General features: G+C 43.8%; 1 protein-coding gene across 3 annotated transcripts; it reads left to right on the forward strand.

The window, feature by feature from the left end:
* Nucleotides 1-2,153: 2,153 nt before the first annotated feature.
* LOC109770003 (cysteine-rich receptor-like protein kinase 44) lies at nucleotides 2,154-7,078 on the forward strand. Of its 3 annotated transcripts, none has more exons than XM_045234619.2 (8): nucleotides 2,154-2,374; nucleotides 2,484-2,581; nucleotides 2,759-2,929; nucleotides 3,037-3,295; nucleotides 3,371-3,587; nucleotides 3,703-3,853; nucleotides 3,957-4,646; nucleotides 6,766-7,059. In XM_045234619.2, exons 3-8 carry the CDS (start codon nucleotides 2,798-2,800, stop codon nucleotides 6,898-6,900), a joined length of 1,584 nt encoding a protein of 527 aa, XP_045090554.1. In that variant the 5' UTR covers nucleotides 2,154-2,374; nucleotides 2,484-2,581; nucleotides 2,759-2,797; the 3' UTR covers nucleotides 6,901-7,059. The 3 variants fall into 3 exon arrangements, with proteins under 3 accessions (XP_045090554.1, XP_045090553.1, XP_020184304.1); XM_045234618.2 differs by having other exon boundaries at nucleotides 2,194-2,374; nucleotides 2,484-2,537; nucleotides 6,766-7,078; XM_020328715.4 differs by lacking the exon at nucleotides 6,766-7,059 and adding an exon at nucleotides 4,952-6,038 and having other exon boundaries at nucleotides 2,194-2,374; nucleotides 2,484-2,537.
* Nucleotides 7,079-18,701: the final 11,623 nt, after the last annotated feature.

Consider the following 18,701-nt stretch of genomic DNA (forward strand, 5'->3'; position numbering starts at 1 on the left):
CTGCTAATCATTAGAGTTGACGAGAGAATGTTGAAACACTGGACTCGCTAGCTAAAGACCCTAAAGAATACACCAACATGATTTTGATGCTCGACAGGTAATTCCAATCATTATTGCACTATGTAGGCCTCTTTGGTTCATTTCCTGATATCAAGTAATTAATAGCTCCTTTATTCATTTTCTTTGCGTGGCAGGGTTTGGAAACGGTTCATCAAAGTGGTTGTCGGTGAATGGAAACCGCAGCTAAAATGGCGACGTTCCAAGGTAATTAAGTACTACTAGCTAGGTCCACACATCTCTTTAATTCTAGTTTCAATATCATCATCATGTTTGATTATTATCTGATTGAATTCTATTCTCGCAAAGTGCATGAGGCAGCAACAGGGGACTAATTTATGTGCATACTGCGTTTGTGAGAATATTCGCTTTACGACCAAATGGCGCAAAGATGTAAGACAACATCGGGTACGTAAACACTAATCACATTTTTTTATGATGATCTAATATATATACACATAACTAATATATCCATATTGATCTCCTTCTTTAAAGATGCAAGAGATGCGGGATATGCTCCTACTAGAGAACCGCATAAGAGCAATTCAAGAGGAAATTGCAGGATTTTTGCTTACGGAGGTCAAATCTAAAAGCGGAGAATACCATTGCCGCTAATGCCTGCATGTAATGATCTACAAATTGTAGGAGAATTCTATGTACCAAATTCTATATATATATATGGTCGTACGAGAAATTATATTATATATGCATACCGTGTACAGTATGTAGTAGTGTAAAATATGTTTGCATGAAAAAGAATTAAATGGAAAACACAAAATGAAAAGGAAAAATAAACCATAAACCCTAAAACCCTAAACCCCAACACAAAATCATTAGTCCCGGCTGGTGATACCAACCAGGACTAAAGGTCCTCCAGCCCCCGGCGCTAGCTCGCGGCCACGTGGAGGGGTATTAGTCCCGTTGGTGACACCAACCGGGACTAAATGTTCTCCAGCCCCCTGGCGCGTGCTTTTGGCCATGTGGATGGACTTTAATCCCGGGTCGTGGCCAACCGGGACTAAAGGGTGGGGGCCCTTAGTCCCAATTTCTTTGTCCCGGTTGATGACCGGAGACTAAAGGCTCTTTTCAACCGGGACTAAAGCCCGTTTCTCCACTAGTGGTATTATCTTATCAACATTTGTTGTTTATGTGCGACATTGATGTATATGATGGATGTACATAGATTTGCATGTATTTGAGAGTCCAAATTTAAGGTATATGGCTGTCGGACACAAAATATAAGGGGTCGGATGTGTCCACTGGCATGCTCGGGCGCGTCCGTGAAAATATAGGAGGCCAGGTTCATCAAATCCGGTTGTAGATGCTCTTAGCAATAAAGACACTAATGATAGGGATCGACGAGGCCGCCGAAGACGACATTGTGCGGTGCAACACGTCCAGGTGTGTTCATCCGGCCATTGCAGGCGGGGTCGGCACGGTGTCGTTCACGGCTGCTCAAAGGCAGCAGGGCTTCAGCCGCGTACATGCATGATGATGGAGAGGTCAGGTGACGGGTGTTGGTGTGCCTCATCCATCCCATGGGCGTCGCCTTGGAAGGATTCCAAGCAAGAGCGTGCCCCAACCTCCAAACGGAACTTCAGGTAGCTCAACGTCCATTTTTATTCTTCCTTTCTTTTAATTGGGGGCCACGCTCACCCACCGTTTCGAAAAATGAAAACAAATCCTCCTTCTTAAAATCTTCATTTATTTTATTTTTCTATTGGCAGTTTATTAGCGCTCGTATAAAAAAAAGAGTTGACGGAGTCTTGAGAGCGAAGCACAAAAGGAATATGCGTTAGGTTGCTAACAAAAAAGACATATGCGTTGCGCAGGTGGAGGCGGGAGAGCGTCACAAGCCCCACTTGCTCTTCCATAAAGCCACCGGAATACACTTGTATATATACTCCACTAGGCAAGAGGTACGTCGCCGCTTGGAAACTTTATCATCAAGAAACAGGTAAAGCTCAGCTCACCCGCAAAAAAAAGGTAAAGCTCAGCTACGAGACGTCGCCCACGTCAATTGGCCGGTCCGGTCCACGATAGGGAGTATATATTATAGTTCCGGATAATAAGACCAAAAAAAGACGTTGGACTTTGGACTAATACAAGGGGCACCGCATTCAAGGGTCCCCGGCCGGCAATTATAAACAAAGGAAACTGCCGTCGTTAAACACGGTGCCTCATGGATGTTGACCCGATCCCGTCCTCCCGCGTTTCTTCCCGCGTTAAAGGGGACAAATCAAGCTGCCCGTTCCATCATTGGTTCTACCGTCTTACGCTGCTCCATTCCATCATCTCCCCCTTGTATTCTCCAGAGGTATGTGCCTTGTCGATACAGCTGCTCTATTTTCAGGCGTGGAAGGTCTCATATGTAGCTTTTTTCCTCCGGTTTCTACCGTCTAACCATCTCAGAATTTTCATCGCAGCTGTGTTCAGTCAGCACAAGTCTTGTTCATTCGTTATCAGCAACTTTGCTCCGTGTAAGGGTTTATATCTCGTGTGTTTTCTTCGCAAAAAAGTGCTGGTAACTCTTCCTCTTTTAACATTCCCCAAGTTGCCAAATCTAGAGCTCAATATATAGTTGCAAATCTCAACTTGTTAGAGAAAAACAACGATCCTAGGTTAGTTTGCAACGCTTATCATTTCGCAAGGCACGGTTAACTAGAATACTCGATCGGCTGCACTAATTTCCCACGAGCAGATTCTCAACTTGAAACTGGAAGGGAACAGCGAACCTGTAATGTCTACTCACATGGATAATATCTTGGATGTGGAGCCAAGGGCTATGTCCTTCCACTTTGTAAGAGACACTACAAATGATTTCTCTGAAGAGCAAGTGATTGGCCAAGGTGGATATGGAATTGTTTACAAGGTATGGTCCGAATCACCTTACATTAGAATATATATGCAATAATGTCGTCATGACTGATAAATTTAGGAACACATCATTCAGATAAGACCGCTTGTGTTAATTAATAGGGGGTTGATAGGGATGGACCGGTCATTGCTGTGAGGAAGCTCTATCCCATAAGAGAAATTGATGATGAGCAGCTCCAGAAGGAGTTTACGGGCCTCAAGATGCTCAATCATCCAAATATTGTACGATTACTTGCCTACTGCTATGAACAAGAACAACTTCTTATACCGTACAAAGAGAAACATATATTTGCTCCTCGAACAATTAGGGTGTTGTGCTTTGAGTACATGAAAAATGGATCCCTTGATCAGTACATTGAAGGTATGTATTTGTCTTCTATTTTAAAAGAATAAAAAAACAACACTTTTTTTATGCAATCTTTGCCTGTCTTTATAGATGCTAGTTCTGGACTCAGTTGGCACGGACGGTACCAGATAATCAAGGGCATAAGCGAAGGGTTAAGATACCTCCACGAGGGATTGAAGACTCCTATTATCCACATGAATCTAAAGCCTAGCAATATTTTGCTGGATCATAACATGATACCGAAGATAGCTGATTTTGGTCTGCGAAGGCTCGTTGGAGAAGGAAACGCCAGATGTATGGGAACAATGTCAGATAAATGCCCCTAACCTAAGCTGTGAACTCTTTATTTATTTATTTGTAGTGGCCAATACATCTGTTTTACACTGACAAGTAACTGTAATGTTTCTTGTGTTGATACACAGTGCATACATGTCGCCGGAATTCATTGAAAGACAAATAATCTCGCATAAGTGTGACATATATAGCCTTGGTGTTATAATCATAAAGCTGATAACAGGGGAGAGATTATATTCGGGACATTTTGATATGTCTTCAGATAGGTTTATCGAGCTGGTAAGCGGAAGTACATCTACGTTTCCTCTAGTGGCATTAATTGTGTCGATGTTGTACATGGGTTACTCAATTTACAAGGTTTGTATTCCATCCAATTTCGTAGGCGCATGAAGAATGGAGGGAGAGGCTACAGAAAACTTTGAATGGTATGTCACTTGAAGGATATTCCCAGCAAATTAAGAAATGCTTGGAGATAGCATTCAAATGCGTGGAGTTAGACAGACACGAGAGGCCTTCCATCGGAGATATCATAGATAGGCTGAACGAAACTGAAACCTTGATTCCAGAAGAAGTTCGAGCAGTACATACCCGGATTGATTCAACACACTCTGAGCTGCTTGAAGTCCACCCACAAGAGCTCTACTTCCCATTCATGTTGAAAGGAAGATGCGAGGCCATGAGCTCCTGCTCGCTGCAGCTAAAGAACAGAGGAGACAACCGCGTGGCGTTCATGCTTGTAGCCAGCAACCCCGATAGATACTTGACAAGGAAGCCGCTCTGCGGTATTGTGCCTCCAAGGTGCGTCTACACTCTCAGTCTCACAATGCTCCAGCAGACAGCATCAACATCATCATCGGACAGCAGCGACTTCTTCACACTGTACACCACGGCAGTGGGACAACACGACCTCCTAGATGTTCCCAAAGATGTTGTCTCCGTTGAGTACGACTACTTCTTTAAGAAAGTCCAAAAGATGCCCGGTGCCAGAGATAAGGTGCAAGTGGCGACGTTGAAGGTCATCTGTGATCGACGACCAGCCACCAAGTCTATAGGGAGATCATCTTCACCTGAGGTAATTCCTCGTTCCTTCGAGAGTAGGGTGGCTATCCATAGAACCAATTGATGTACTCCCTCCGTTCATTTTTGTAATACGTTTTAGACATTCAAGACAATACCTAAAACTGTTCAATTTCAGCTGTCTTAAAAGACTTACAAAAATGAACATAGGAAGTAGAAAGTTTTTCCCGCATCACTGTGTCCTAAGTGAACCTATGGGTTGCCAGAAGGCTAGCGATACCAACGATGGCCAACGGCAACCCACCACATTTTTTCATGTGTTCTTCCAGTCCATTGAGGCAAGTACTTTTCTTTGTGCAGTTAAACACTCTTTTGAGAAACAGTTTTCTGGAATCTTCTATTTCGGGGAGTCCACACTTATTTTCTAACAATCTGATGCGGCTAACTTCCCAGGATGGTCAGCTCCATACATCACCGATTACAATGACATAAATCAGGATGCAGGTTGTTTGAGATGAAGGCTTGAACTCCCCGAATACATAAGTCGAAGGCTTTTAAATTCGAGGCCTGCTTCGGTAGACCCTCCCTCCACAAACCGTATAAGGGCGATATTGTCATTTCATCAAACCGTATAGTCGTACGCATATGTGACACATACGAGACATCATACTAACTTTTTATTAAACTCAAGACCTCATGGAATAAGGACAACCACATTAACCAACTAGGACAACCTAATGCTTGGGTGCTTTTACTTCCTTTTTTGCTTTCTTCTACTTCAGGTCGCGGCTGGGCCGGCCCATTGTTGAATCGGTACTTTTATCACTATTGTTTTTCGTTTTTTCTTTTCGTTTTTTCTTCATTTTTGTTTCTTTTTTATTTTGTAAAAATGCTCACACTTATACTTTTTTCAAATTTAAAAAAAATCGCTTTCTACAATTTTGTTCATAAAGTACAGATAAATCACATTTTAAGAAAATTGTATAGATATGTCAAAAATTTGTTTGTTAAATAGAAAAATGCTCACATCAATATGATTAAATTTCTGAACATCTATTAAATAGAAAAATTGTTCGTTTGAACAAAAATGGTTGTTTATTTTTCGTTTAAATAGAAACATGCCAACATGACCACGGACCACTAGGGCACCTCTCCCTTTCATGCCCGCAAGCTCACAAGTCCCTGGAAAACACTCGCTCGTTCATGTGGTTGTTTTTTTGTTCGCTATTTCCTAATGTACATTTTTTCAAAGAACGCTCATTAAGAAAGAGGAGGGAGTTTAATTACAAGTTGACCATTGACTTTTAGATAATTTTTAAAATAAATAATTAGGAATTCAAGAAAGCTCACAAAGAATTTAAAAAGTTCACTGGATTTTAAGAAAACTCATTGATCAGAAAAAAGTTAAACAAGACTTCATAAATTTTGGAAAAAGTTCACAAATTCGAAAAAAAGTTATTGATTTTGAAAAAAGTCATTAAAATTTTAAAAAATAAAAATTATTAATAAAAGTTCATCGACTTTGAAAAAAAATCCATTGATTTCGAAAAAAAAGTTCATTAATTTTGAAAGTCAAACTCATCATTTTATAAAAAGTTCAAACTTTTTAAAAAAATCACAGATTTGAGAAATAGTTCACGAATTTGGGGAAAAAACTTCTCCAATTTTGGAAAAAAAAAGTTCACCCACTTTGAAGAAAAATTCACGACTTTGAATTTTTTGTGTCATTTAAAAAAATCACGAACTTAAAAAATCTTTACGCATTTAAGAAAGAAAAGGGAATCAAATATAGAAATGGAGAAAATAAAGAGGAAAAGAAAACCAAACAAGATATAGTGCGATTTTCCAGTGTTTTATTTTTAGAGTAATAAAACATATCTTTTTTTAGGGTGTAAAAAAACATATCTAGCACAAGGTGTTTGGTTGCCCAGTTGGTTATTGCGCTTGTGCTAGTTACTTGTGGAAGGCGTTTCGAATCCTGCGGCGCTTACTTATTTTTGCAGTTTTAGAAAATAAAAAACATGATGAATGGGCCGGTCCAGCGCGGGAGGATGTGCGTTCATGAACTAAAAAACATGTTCAGCGTATATGTATGGCGAAGAATTTATAAATATGACTATCATGCGCCTTCTTATGAAGAGATATGGGCTAATCTCAGCCATCCTTGTGTTTAGGGGGGTCTACCGAAGCAGAAGTGTTTCTATGAATTTCTGAATACACAAGTCAAAGACTTTTCTGCATATATGCGGGGAGTTCAAGCCTTCAACTATGTATTGAGATGTATCCGTGGATTCCTCAACAACCTGTAACTCTAGATATACGTGTATTATGGACGGGATCGTTGATACTCTAAATTTGATCGCTAATAGTAATTAAGAAAAACAAAATTACAGACATTATCCATCATTATAGGCCACAAACGACCATTAATTTATTACATTCTGGTGGGCTAAGTGTGTGTAGTGTATGGGTACGACCCAAAAGGTACGCTCTTGTGTATTTACTCATACATGTACACTGTAACAAGTAAGAGATAATTCCAGAATTTTTCCTCAACTCCCCTAGCTTCATGGTATCAGAGCTGAGTGGCTAGCGAGGTTGTCGTAGGACCATTAGTTGCTCATATTGGTGGTTCCCTACAAGAAGAATTGGAGAGAAGGAGTTGTGTTGTTGGCTTGGAACAGAGAATAAGGATTGGTGTGACCAGCGGCTCCAGGAGAAGAGAGTGGTCCTGCTGCTGGCCTGGACCAAAGAAGAAGGGGAACCGGTGGAAGTTGTAAGTCTGTTTTTTTTCATTTTGGAGACTGTCATAGCAGAAAAACGAAAGGATATTCAGGGGCAATTCCTCACTCGGGCACAAACACTGGATGGACTGAAGCAGGACTTAGACATATGGCATGCGGCTCACCGCAACAAGATTTTCCACTTGGTGCATCACCCATTCGAGACTGACTGATGAAATGCATTGTAACCATAGTCTGTAGCGACCAGACCTCAAATGGCCTGTGCTGCTGTGCACCAGTGTCATCCCTGGATCAGTAATGCTGACACGCACAGTACAAATGGAGGATTTATAACAGAGTAGCAATCACGCACTTATTACATCGAATAACTCCGAAGAGTTTAAGTATGATAAACATGGCTTAAGGCCATCTAATAACGATAACAGCGGAAGACTTGGAAGACAAGTGAGTCCATCACTCCAGCGGCATCACTGAGTATAAGACCACGACCTAAGGCACCTTACTCGTCGTCTGAAAAGTCTGCAACATGAAACGTTGCAGCCCGAAAACGGGTCAGCACATAGGATATGCGGGCAAAGTAACACATAGAGAGTAATGAACAACAATAATGCTATACTACATGCATATATGGCTGGTGGAAAGCTCTATGGTTACAGTTTTGCGAAAATCCAATTTTATCCTACTTCAAAGGAATAAATTTTATTTAACTATCATGGTGGTTGAAACATTGAGAAGGTACCTCCAACTCAATCCCAATTAAGTGTCATCATTAACCCAACAAAATTAACTATAAGTTTCACGGTGATGAGATTCAAATGATAATCCAGGTACTAGATACTCAAGTTGTCCATAACCGGGGACACGGCTAACCATGATTAGTTTATACACTCTGCAGAGGTTTGCACACTTTTCCCCACAAGACTCGACCGCCTCCGTTTTATTTCTCGCACTGCATGGTGTTTGAGAAACGGATGACCGAGACACAGTCTTTCAGAAACAATCACTCTTTACTCTGGATGGACCGGTACACCTACTTTCCCCTACATCTGCTAGCCCACCTCTTCAAGAGATCCTGTAACCTACTCAACTATGCTAGAGCCCATAATAGCTTGTGGCTGCACACGGAAGTTTCTAGCATGAAAAATCTTATGATCCCTTTGAGCCTGGGTGGCAGACCTTATACATACAGACAACACTGGGTTCTCCAGGTGCCTCAGTCCACCCAGATGTGAGTTTTAGTTGCCACCTTAAGTTGAACCATTAATAAACATCTCACATCTGTCATGGATATCACTCAAACCCAATCCACGTCTACGAGCATAGCATGGCAATATAATAGCAACGTAGAAGTAACTCCCAAGGATTTGATAAGAAAACAGGTAATAGGTACTACCTCAACTACTTCCCAGTTCCCACAATTTAATTAGATCCTAATCATGCAAGTGTTTGAGGAAATAGATCTAATGCAATAAAACTGGGTATGGAAGTTATGATCAAAGTGTTACTTGCCTTGCTGATGATCCGCAAAACCTAGCGAGTCGAAGTAACAAGCGGCACACTCCGGGTACTCTATCGCAAACAAACAAGCATACAATCAGTACTCATCTAATGCACAGGTAAAACTCGAATGAAAGATCCAACCAGAAAGTCCGGTTTGCAAAAAGAATCAACTCGAAAGAAGCAACGAAAGTCAAACGGCGAAAGAAAGAAACTTCGTTTGCTAATCTGGATCTAGGTCAAATTTTACTGTAACAAAAACTTGTTTGAGTAGATTAAACGGAAAGAGAATTTCGAGACGAAACTCTAGGCGCTTGAATCACCTGATTCCGATAAACGAGCGAGATATTAAACAGAATCGAAGATTTGATCAGAGATCGAATCTGAAAAAATAACGAGAAAATCCGACGAAAAGAAAAACGGACGAACGGTTAAATAACGGACGTTCGTTAACAGAGAAAAACCGACGAACGCGTTCGTTAAAACGAACGGTTCGGTGAACGCTCGCAAAATAATAAAACCAAAAAAAACCGATCTAGGGTTTTTTTTAAACGAAGGGTTTAAAAAAAAACAAAAACCGGCGACGAACGAGGCAGTACCTCGTCGGGCAAAAATCCGGCGGGGCTCCGGCGGGGCGCGGGGTGCGGCGAGGCGAGGGCGGCGGCTCCGGCGGCGGCGGCGCTGGCTAGTGGCGGCGGCGGCGGTGAGTGCGGCGGCGGCGGCTGCGGGTTGAGGGGAGAGAGAGAGGGGGGGCTATATATATAGGAGGGGGGGTCCGAGGCGGCTTGGGGGAGGGGCAAACCGAGGCGGCGACGGCGTCGTGGCCATGGCGGACTCCGGCGGCGGCGTCGTGAGGAGAGAGGAGAGAGGCGACGGGGTGGGCCGCGGCCTGGGCTCGGCCCAGCGGGCGCGCGCGTCTGTTTTTTTTATTTTAAATAAGTTCCGCGGAAAATAATACGTAGAAAAATAAATAAATAATCGGAAAAATATAAAATAAATTTTCCCCGTCTAGTTAGAAAATCTAGAATAGGGTGAACATTTTTTTAAATCAAAATAAATATTTTGAAAACATGCAATATTTTTAATGCAATAAAAATTGCAAATAAAATCCAAATAAATTCCAAATAATGATTTTAACATCTTTCCTCCAGTATTTCAATTGTTTTGGAGAAGTCATGTTTTCTCCTCTCGTTTTATTTTAAAGTGAAATATTTTTCCGGAGAGAAAAATAATTAAAACCAAAATCCTCGTCTTATTATTTGATGAAAATCAAATATGAAAATTTGAGAAAATCCCCAACTCTCTCCGAGGGTCCTTGAGTTGCTTAGGATTTATCGAGGATTTGTCAAAATGCAATAAAACATGATATGCAATGATGATCTATGTATAACATACCAAAATCCTCGTCTTATTATTTGATGAAAATCAAATATGAAAATTTGAGAAAATCCCCAACTCTCTTCAAGGGTCCTTGAGTTGCTTAGGATTTATCGAGGATTTGTCAAAATGCAATAAAACATGATATGCAATGATGATCTATGTATAACATCCCAAATTGAATGAAAATTTGGGATGTTACATAGTCACGTAGTGGTGACAGCCGCTCTCAATGTCATGTTGATGGAGCAGTTTGTTGTATATCTTCTCTTGAACATTTTTGTACTAGATACAACAACACACTCAAGCCAAGCCTGAGTGAGATAGCTAAAAAGTACTCCCTCCATCCCATAATGTAAGACGTTTTTAACAATAGTATAGTGTAAAAGGATATCTTCCATTATGGGACGGAGGGAGTAAAAAACAAGAAGCTATGAACAAGTGAATTCTCATCTGAATTCTTCCGCCCAGCTCTTTTTCTCATTAACGACAAGCTATTTTTCTCATTTCTCTGTTTTCCTTTTTCTTTTTATTTATTGGACCTTGTATTATTTATTTGAAAATTAATAAATGTACGCAGCAGAGTCGTGTTGTTCCTCTAAAAAAACATTTCTGTACTAGGCCTTGACTCTGCCTTTTTGTTTTGTTTTTTTAGGGACGACCTTGACTCTCCTTTTATTAAATTAAAAGTTGTGCTGTCGGTATTTTAGGTTGGGTTGCAAGGAATTTTTCTGATAACAAGGTTGTGTGCAGTTAGGCATTTATTTTGGATATCCAGCCAGGCATGAAGCTTGGATATGAGGGTGATCTGGGCTTTTGAAATAAGCTCATTATAGCTTGCTCTGTTCTGCCCTGGAATTGCTGAAGGTAGCTCTTGACTGAGTAAACGCCATCGGAAGTCCATTTCCGGGAGATGCTGTCAGGGACATTATGCTGTAAGTTGTAACCGAATCTCGTGCACAATCTGGCATACATAGGTGTTGTAATGGATGACACTTGGAATTGATGGTCTGCACACTAGGATTGGGCTTGATGGCAGCAATCCACTGTTGTAGGTGATGGTGTACTCTCGAGTGGCTGTAGAGCATCGGGAAGGTGCTTGACATTGTCGTCGAAAAAAAACCAGTGTTCGTGCCAGAAGGTTGAGCAGCATAACTTCAGGGCAGCGGCAGTGTTTCTTAAGTTTGAGCTGCAGACCGTGGAAAAAGAAAGAGAAAAAAAATAAAAAAAGTGGAAGGGATCAGTTGCAGCAATCGGAGCAGACCAAGCAGAGCGAGCAACATTTGAAATCCTTCAAACTTGACTCATGAACTCTCAAACCGAAAGCCGCAACTCGGGGTGATGGAGTTATCACAAGAAAGTAGCAAAGGGCACTGCTCCAAAGCTGCCGACGAGATGGCCTGAAGAAGGGAGGCAGGGAAATTGATATTCCACAACTCACTGTCAAGGACCCTGTCGAGCTTCATGAGAGTTGGGTTGAATTGCTCGTTGCTCCAGGTGTAGCAACATCCGTGGAGATACATATCTTTGAGTTGCAGGTTGTTGAGGAATCCACGGATATACATGTAATAGTAGATCTAAGAATGGCCGACCAGAACAATGATACAGTTCAAGATGTACCTTGGTGAGCAATCATTTTCAGAGTAAGCTTCAGATGGACTAAACAAGCGTGCACAATAATAGTCTTTCCTGAATACAATGGGAACAGGGCTTCCAAGTAAGCGGTACTGGTATTGCATTGGTATTTTCCTTGCAGAATGTCTGAAATGGAGTATGATGTTGTTGGGAATACAAATGGAAGAGGAAATAAGACATGTCTTTCTCTGACATGGTTATAATCTGACATGCATGATGCATAGCTACTTGTAGATATTCCAAATGCTGACTTCCATTTCCAGCTCAAGAAACATGTAAAACAAGCATGGAATTACCACTTCTGCATTTGATATGAGGTTTATGGAAGCTCAGATTTCCCAAGTGATATATTCATTTTACTCAGGCCAGTAAAGAATCAAGAAGTTTGATAGTTGGAAATCAGCAATTAGCATATGGCCATACAGAAGTTGCATACCGGACACCCAGCTGCCACCATGCTATAATCATTTTACTCAGACCAGTACAACCAATCAACTGGGTGGAAGAACACAAAGGCATACAACATTTCAGTGTAATTAATCGTGCATATGCTACGAATTAGCGGAGATTAGGTGTCTGGCCAAATCTGCACACCTAAGAATCGAGCATTGCGTTTTTTATGTTCTACTAAGATCTCTATAACGCGATTCAGATCTTCAGTGCCTACAAATAGCCTCGTATGTCTAGATAATGTATGCCTTGATGGGCGTGATTAGTGGAGCGCCTGTCGAGGCGATTTCGAGGCGATCGGAGGTGGGATCCTGCGATCCGGTGATTACGACGGGAGATTATGATCGAGAAGAAGGAGATGGATCAGGAAAAGGATTGAGGATGCAGTGGGGAAGAGAGGATCCACTAGGGTTGAGGGATGAGTGGATCAAAACCAGAGAGGCGGTCAAGCGGATCGCAGGGCGAAGGAGGGTAGCCGACGGCAATAGACAGATGATCACCGGGGACAAGGGATTACCTGCCCCCAGTACGATGGAGAAAATCAAGAATAAGGTAGATCAGATGAGAAAGGATCTGTCGGGAAGATTGATGGACGGAATTCATGAGCGTATAGTTGAGGGCGGTGAAGGACCAAAGCAGAGGGATCCTCTAGATAAGGATGCAGATCATATCGACAAAGAGATTGCTCATACAACAAAGGAAAGAGACCAGAAGTTGCCTGCAACAAGAAGATCTGTGCCAAGTATTGAGGATAAGTCTGGGTGTATAAAGAGTCCGGCCGTGGCAGAGAATCCACCTCACCTTTCATCCAGTCCACACAAAGACATATACACCAAGAGCGGTTTTGCAATGACGGATCGGTATCTGGGCAAAAACAAGGCGACGATGATCTCCGGTCAGGAGGTTGACTCCAGCGGCAAGGAAGAGCTGGGCTCACGGCCGCTGCTTCGCGGCGGCTCATCAAGGGGCCGGGACGACCTGTATCGCACCCCCGCTGGCCTTCGAGAGGCGAACCAGGTGGTGGCCCCTAGTTTCCCAGTGAACATGGGGGCGCCGGCACCAAGCGTGGTGGAACTGGACCTCTCTAGGGAGAGAGAGGCCATGCGCTCCAAGTGGATCGCAGTCGGGCTGTTCTTCTCGGTGCAGCTTTTCAGCATCGGGGGACTTTTCGGCGAGCTCAGAGGCAAGTGGGGGCTGAGGGGTCGCCTCAGCTACACCTCACTGAAGAACAACCGTTTCCTGCTTGAGTTCGAGTGGGAGGGCGATCTCCGGTTCATCCTCAACAATGGACCATGGACGCATAAGGGCGATGCCTTCCTCATGGTGGAGGTGGATGGCAGCGCCCGGCCGGGTTACGTCGAGGTCGCCCACATGCCGATCTGGGTGCGCATCTTCGACGCCCCCCAATCATGCTCTTTGAACACGTTGCTCGGGAGCTTGGAGAAGAACTTGGTAAGGTTCTGGAGGTAGATGCGGATAGGGAAGGTAGGATTTGGGGGGACTACATGAGGGTCCGCATAAACCATGATGTCGATGAACCCCTCCGTAGTGAACTAGAATCACATGATCTGGCCAAGGGCAAAGTGTATGTACTGAATGTCAAGTATGAGAGGCTGCCTAGGTTTTGTTGTTATTGTGGTCACCTTGGACATGGGCAGCGCGACTGTAAGCTGCCGGAGGACCTCCAAGAGATGAGGTTCCCGGCAGCACTGCGCTCGTCCCCGTTCAGAAGGAGCAACCACAGGGGTGGGTTTGTAGTGCCAGAGGCAAGTAGCGCCCGTCGATTTCTGTACTTTGGGATAGAAGACACCAGACCGGCAAAGACAGCACCGGCAAGGATAGCAACTGAGAAATACAACTTCGTGCCGGATGATGTGCTGACCGACCCGCTGGTGCAAAAGGCTATTGAAGCGGTTAGCGCACTCAGGTTGGATGCAGAAAGGATCAGGCAAGCGGGGCAAGGGCTGGTATCACAGTATGCTGGTCTGGATGGTGCTAAAGCAGCTGGTGCTATAACGAAGGCGACAGATGAAGACGGGACGAGCTCTATACCCACCACCCCTATTCATGATCCAGCAGCATATCAGGCCAAAGAAGAACAGATGATCCTCCCCCAAGCTCCACCGCCTCCACTCTAGGTCGCTGGGGGAACAAACGGAGATGGGAAGGCTGTCAAATCCAAGGTAGTTGAGAACACGGAACAAATCACTCAAAGCCCTATGTACCCCCCGGGTTTTGAACCAGGGTCGCAGGTGGGTCTTGGGGGAACGGATGCAAATGGAGTTAACGGGACACTCATGCAAGATGGAGGCAAAGAGATGGTGCAGAAGGATGGAGGAGGAACAAAAGAGAACAGGGTGGATCCGATGCAGGGAAGAGTGAAGACCCAGGGGCAAGTTCAGGACATGAACCTGAAGATGGCAGTGGGGGATACAGTTTCAGTTCTGGGAAAAAGAGGTGAACGTGCGATAGGAGCAAACTTAACTGATGCTGCTAGGGATGTTACAAAGGGCACTATCCAGAACAAGAAGAAGAAGTGGGCCAGCAAGAACAATGGAAAGGATGACAAGGGTAAGCCAGGTGGAAAGGAAGCAATCAAGCTTGGGGCTCTCGGTCAACTGGTGGATGCCAAGGAGGGCGTCCACCAGGAGCCATGACACTCATAAGTTGGAACTGTCGGGGCCTAGGGCAACCCCGCACGGTTCATGAACTAGTGCAACTAGTGCACACGCATAAGCCCAAATTAGTTTTTATCTCGGAGACAAGACAAAGCAGTGAGAGAGTGAATAATTTGAGGTGGAGGCTTGGCCTCAAGCATTGTATTGTGCAACCGGGCTCCGATAAAGGTGCCGGCATTGCAATCTTCTATGATGAGAGTGTTGAAATAAAAGAACTTGGCGTTGGCCCGAGGTACATCGATGTGTTGATCCGCCTGTGTCCAAACGGGGTTCAATGGAGGGGTACTTTTGTGTACGGAGAGCCGAAAACACATGAGAGGCACCATATGTGGGAACTCCTGAGAAGAATCCGAAATAATGCAGCTGAACCGTGGCTAATGATAGGGGATTTTAACGAGGCTATGTGGCAAAGCGAGCATCTATCCAGAGCTAAGAGATCAGAGAAAGGTATGGCTGAGTTCAGATCGCTGCTGTCAGACTGTAATCTGCATGATATGGGTTACAAAGGTACAATATGGACCTATGATAACAAACATCGTGGCCAGAATAATGTGAAGGTTCGGCTAGATAGAGGAGTAGCGAGCCCAGATTGGAGCAGTTTATTTAAACAGGCTACGATAGAGCATCTAGTCACATCGAGATCTGATCACGTACCACTACTGCTCTGCTTTGGGGCAAGAAAAGAGTGGCGACCAATCAAAAGAAATTTCAGGTATGAGTGTATGTGGGAACGAGCAAGAGACCTGCCGGTGGTGATAAATGAAGCCTGGACAGGGGGTGGAAAGGGATGTTCACTAGCTGATATCACAAAGAAACTGAGAAACATGCAGGATGTGTTGAGCAAATGGGCGAGCAGAGAATTCAATTCTGTACAGAGTAAAATAAGGGCTCTCCGAGATAGATTGAAGGGGTTGTACTCGCTGCAGCTTACACCGGAGGTCGAAGATAAAATAAAAAGAACAGAAAGTGAAATTGATGAATGGCTCTATAGGGAAGAAATGATGTGGAGACAACGCTCTCGAATAACTTGGTTGAGGGAAGGAGATAGGAACACTGAGTTTTTCCATAGAAGGGCCACCTGGAGAAGGAAAAAGAATAAGATTACAAAACTTCGCAAAGGAGACGGAAGCTGGGCGGAGAGGGAAGAGGAGATACACCAAGAAATAAATAGTTTCTTTAAGGAACTGTACAAAAAAAGATGAGCAGGTTGAACCCACCGAGCTGTTGGATATGATTCCCCAAAGAGTGGATGAATGGATGAATGCAAGCCTCACAAAGGAAGTTACGGATGAGGAGATAGGAGATGCACTATTCCAAATCGGCCCACTCAAAGCCTCCGGGCCGGATGGATTTCCAGCATGGTTCTATCAACGAAACTGGCTGATTCTGAAGGAAGATGTCGCGAGAGGAGTTAAATTGTTTTTTGTAGATGGAGTAATGCCTGAAGGTGTAAACAATACCGTTATTGTGCTGATTCCGAAGGGAAAGAACCCGTCAAGCATCAAGGACTACAGACCAATCAGCCTTTGTAATGTCCTTTATAAAGTGATCTCCAAAATCCTAGTAAACCGTCTACGCCCTTTCCTTGATGATCTCATATCAGAAACACAGAGTGCTTTCATCCCGGGGAGGATGATCACGGATAACTCCCTCATTGCCTTCGAATGCTTCCACAAAATTCAACACAGTAAAAATCAGAGAGACAATCACTGCGCGTATAAACTGGATCTGGCAAAAGCATATGATAGAGTTGATTGGAACTTCCTGGAAGGGGTAATGGGGAAGTTAGGCTTTGAACAGAAGTGGATCGAGTGGGTGATGACATGTGTTCGATCGGTTACTTTCTCAGTCAGATGCAACGGGTCTTTACTGGAAGCTTTCTTACCGACCAGAGGACTACGACAGGGAGATCCCTTAAGCCCTTATCTTTTCCTATTTGTGGCAGACGGACTTGCCACACTTCTAAAAAACAAGGTGGATAGCGGGGAAATCTCACCTCTGAAGGTAGCACGAGGAAGCCCGGGTATATCCAACTTACTTTTTGCTGATGATAGTCTCCTATTCTTCAAGGCTACCGATGAGCAAGCAGTACGGGTCAAAGAGACGTTGGTTCTGTTCCAAAAATGTACAGGTCAACTCTTGAGCGAGAGTAAATGTTCCCTACTGTTCAGTGAAGTGTCCAGTGAACATGAGAGGGAGGCGATCAAGAGGAGACTAGGTGTGGAGTCAGCTACGTTTGAGAGCAAATACCTAGGGCTACCCACACCGGATGGAAGGATGAAAGATGAGATGTTCCAGCCGATAATGGATAGATTTGGGAAGAGATGCAATGACTGGAACGAGAGATTTATGTCCAAAGCAGCAAAGGAAGTTCATGTTAAGTCGGTTGCTCAAGGACTGCCAACTTTTGTTATGGGGGTGTTTAAACTGAATCAAAGCTTCTGTGATAGCTATGAGAAAATCATAAGGGATTTCTGGTGGGGGGATAAAGATGATCACCGGAAAGTGCATTGGATGGCGTGGGAGAATATGACTAAACCAAAAAGAGATGGGGGTATAGGTTTCAGAGATATGCATCTATTTAACCAAGCGCTTTTAGCGAGACAGGGATGGAGACTACTACAAAACCCAGACAGTCTATGCGCCAGCGTACTTAAGTCTAAGTACTATCCCAACGGAGAACTTGTGGACACGGTCTTTGCCTCAGATGCCTCCCCTGCCTGGCGTGGGATCGAATTTGGCTTGGAGCTGTTAAAAAAGGACTGATTTGGCGCATTGGAAACGGAAGGAAAATACAAATTGTAAGAGACCAGTGGATCCCAAGGAGTTCTGGACTCAAAACTGCTAGCTACATTCGGAGATCAAGGTTAAGATGGGTCAACCAACTGATACTACCAGATTCCAGAGAGTGGAATACAGACCTCATCAGACAAATCTTTCACTCCTTCGATGCAGACGAAATTTGTAAGATTCGGATCCCGGCGAGAGAAGTGGAAGATTGTATAGCCTGGCACTATGAAAAGACAGGGGTGTTCACTGTAAAAAGCGCTTACAAACTTGCAGACATGCTGGAAAGAAACGGTACAGAGGGTCCATCAAGCTCAACTAGTGAACCAGGAGATAGAAGTGTTTGGGATGTGATCTGGAAAGCGAAGATCCCGGAAAGAATTAAGATATTTGGGTGGAGGGTTGCCACTCAGTCTCTTGCAACCAAACACAACACACACATAAGAACAATTGTGCCTGAGGATATATGCGACACTTGTGGAACTGAACCAGAAGATGAGTTCCACGCTGTTATTTCATGCACTCGCAGCAAGGCGTTGCGGAATGGCATGAGGTCAGCCTGGGATCTGCCAAAAGAGCAAGACTTTAGTAAAACAGGGAAAGACTGGCTGCAATGTCTGCTCATCCCACTTCCAGATCATGTCAGGAATAGAACACTAATGATTCTATGGAAAGCTTGGCAACTTAGGAATAATGTTATACATGGAGATGGAAAGGATACAGTGACAGGGGCCATGAGACAACTGGTAAAGCTGGATGAAGACCTGGATGTAGCCGCAAATGGCGATGAGAAAACAGGAGGCAAAGGTAGTCTGTCAGTGTATGCAGAGAGAATATGCAAACCAGCCGTGTCTGGAACAAACCAATAGACACCCCCACCAAGGCAGTCAGCAAAGCTGAACTCCGATGCAGCATTTTTACCAGAGTTTGCAAGAGCTTGGG

Source organism: Aegilops tauschii, chromosome 3 (genome assembly GCF_002575655.3).
Source record: "Aegilops tauschii subsp. strangulata cultivar AL8/78 chromosome 3, Aet v6.0, whole genome shotgun sequence".
In the NCBI taxonomy this organism is placed as follows: domain Eukaryota; kingdom Viridiplantae; phylum Streptophyta; class Magnoliopsida; order Poales; family Poaceae; genus Aegilops; species Aegilops tauschii.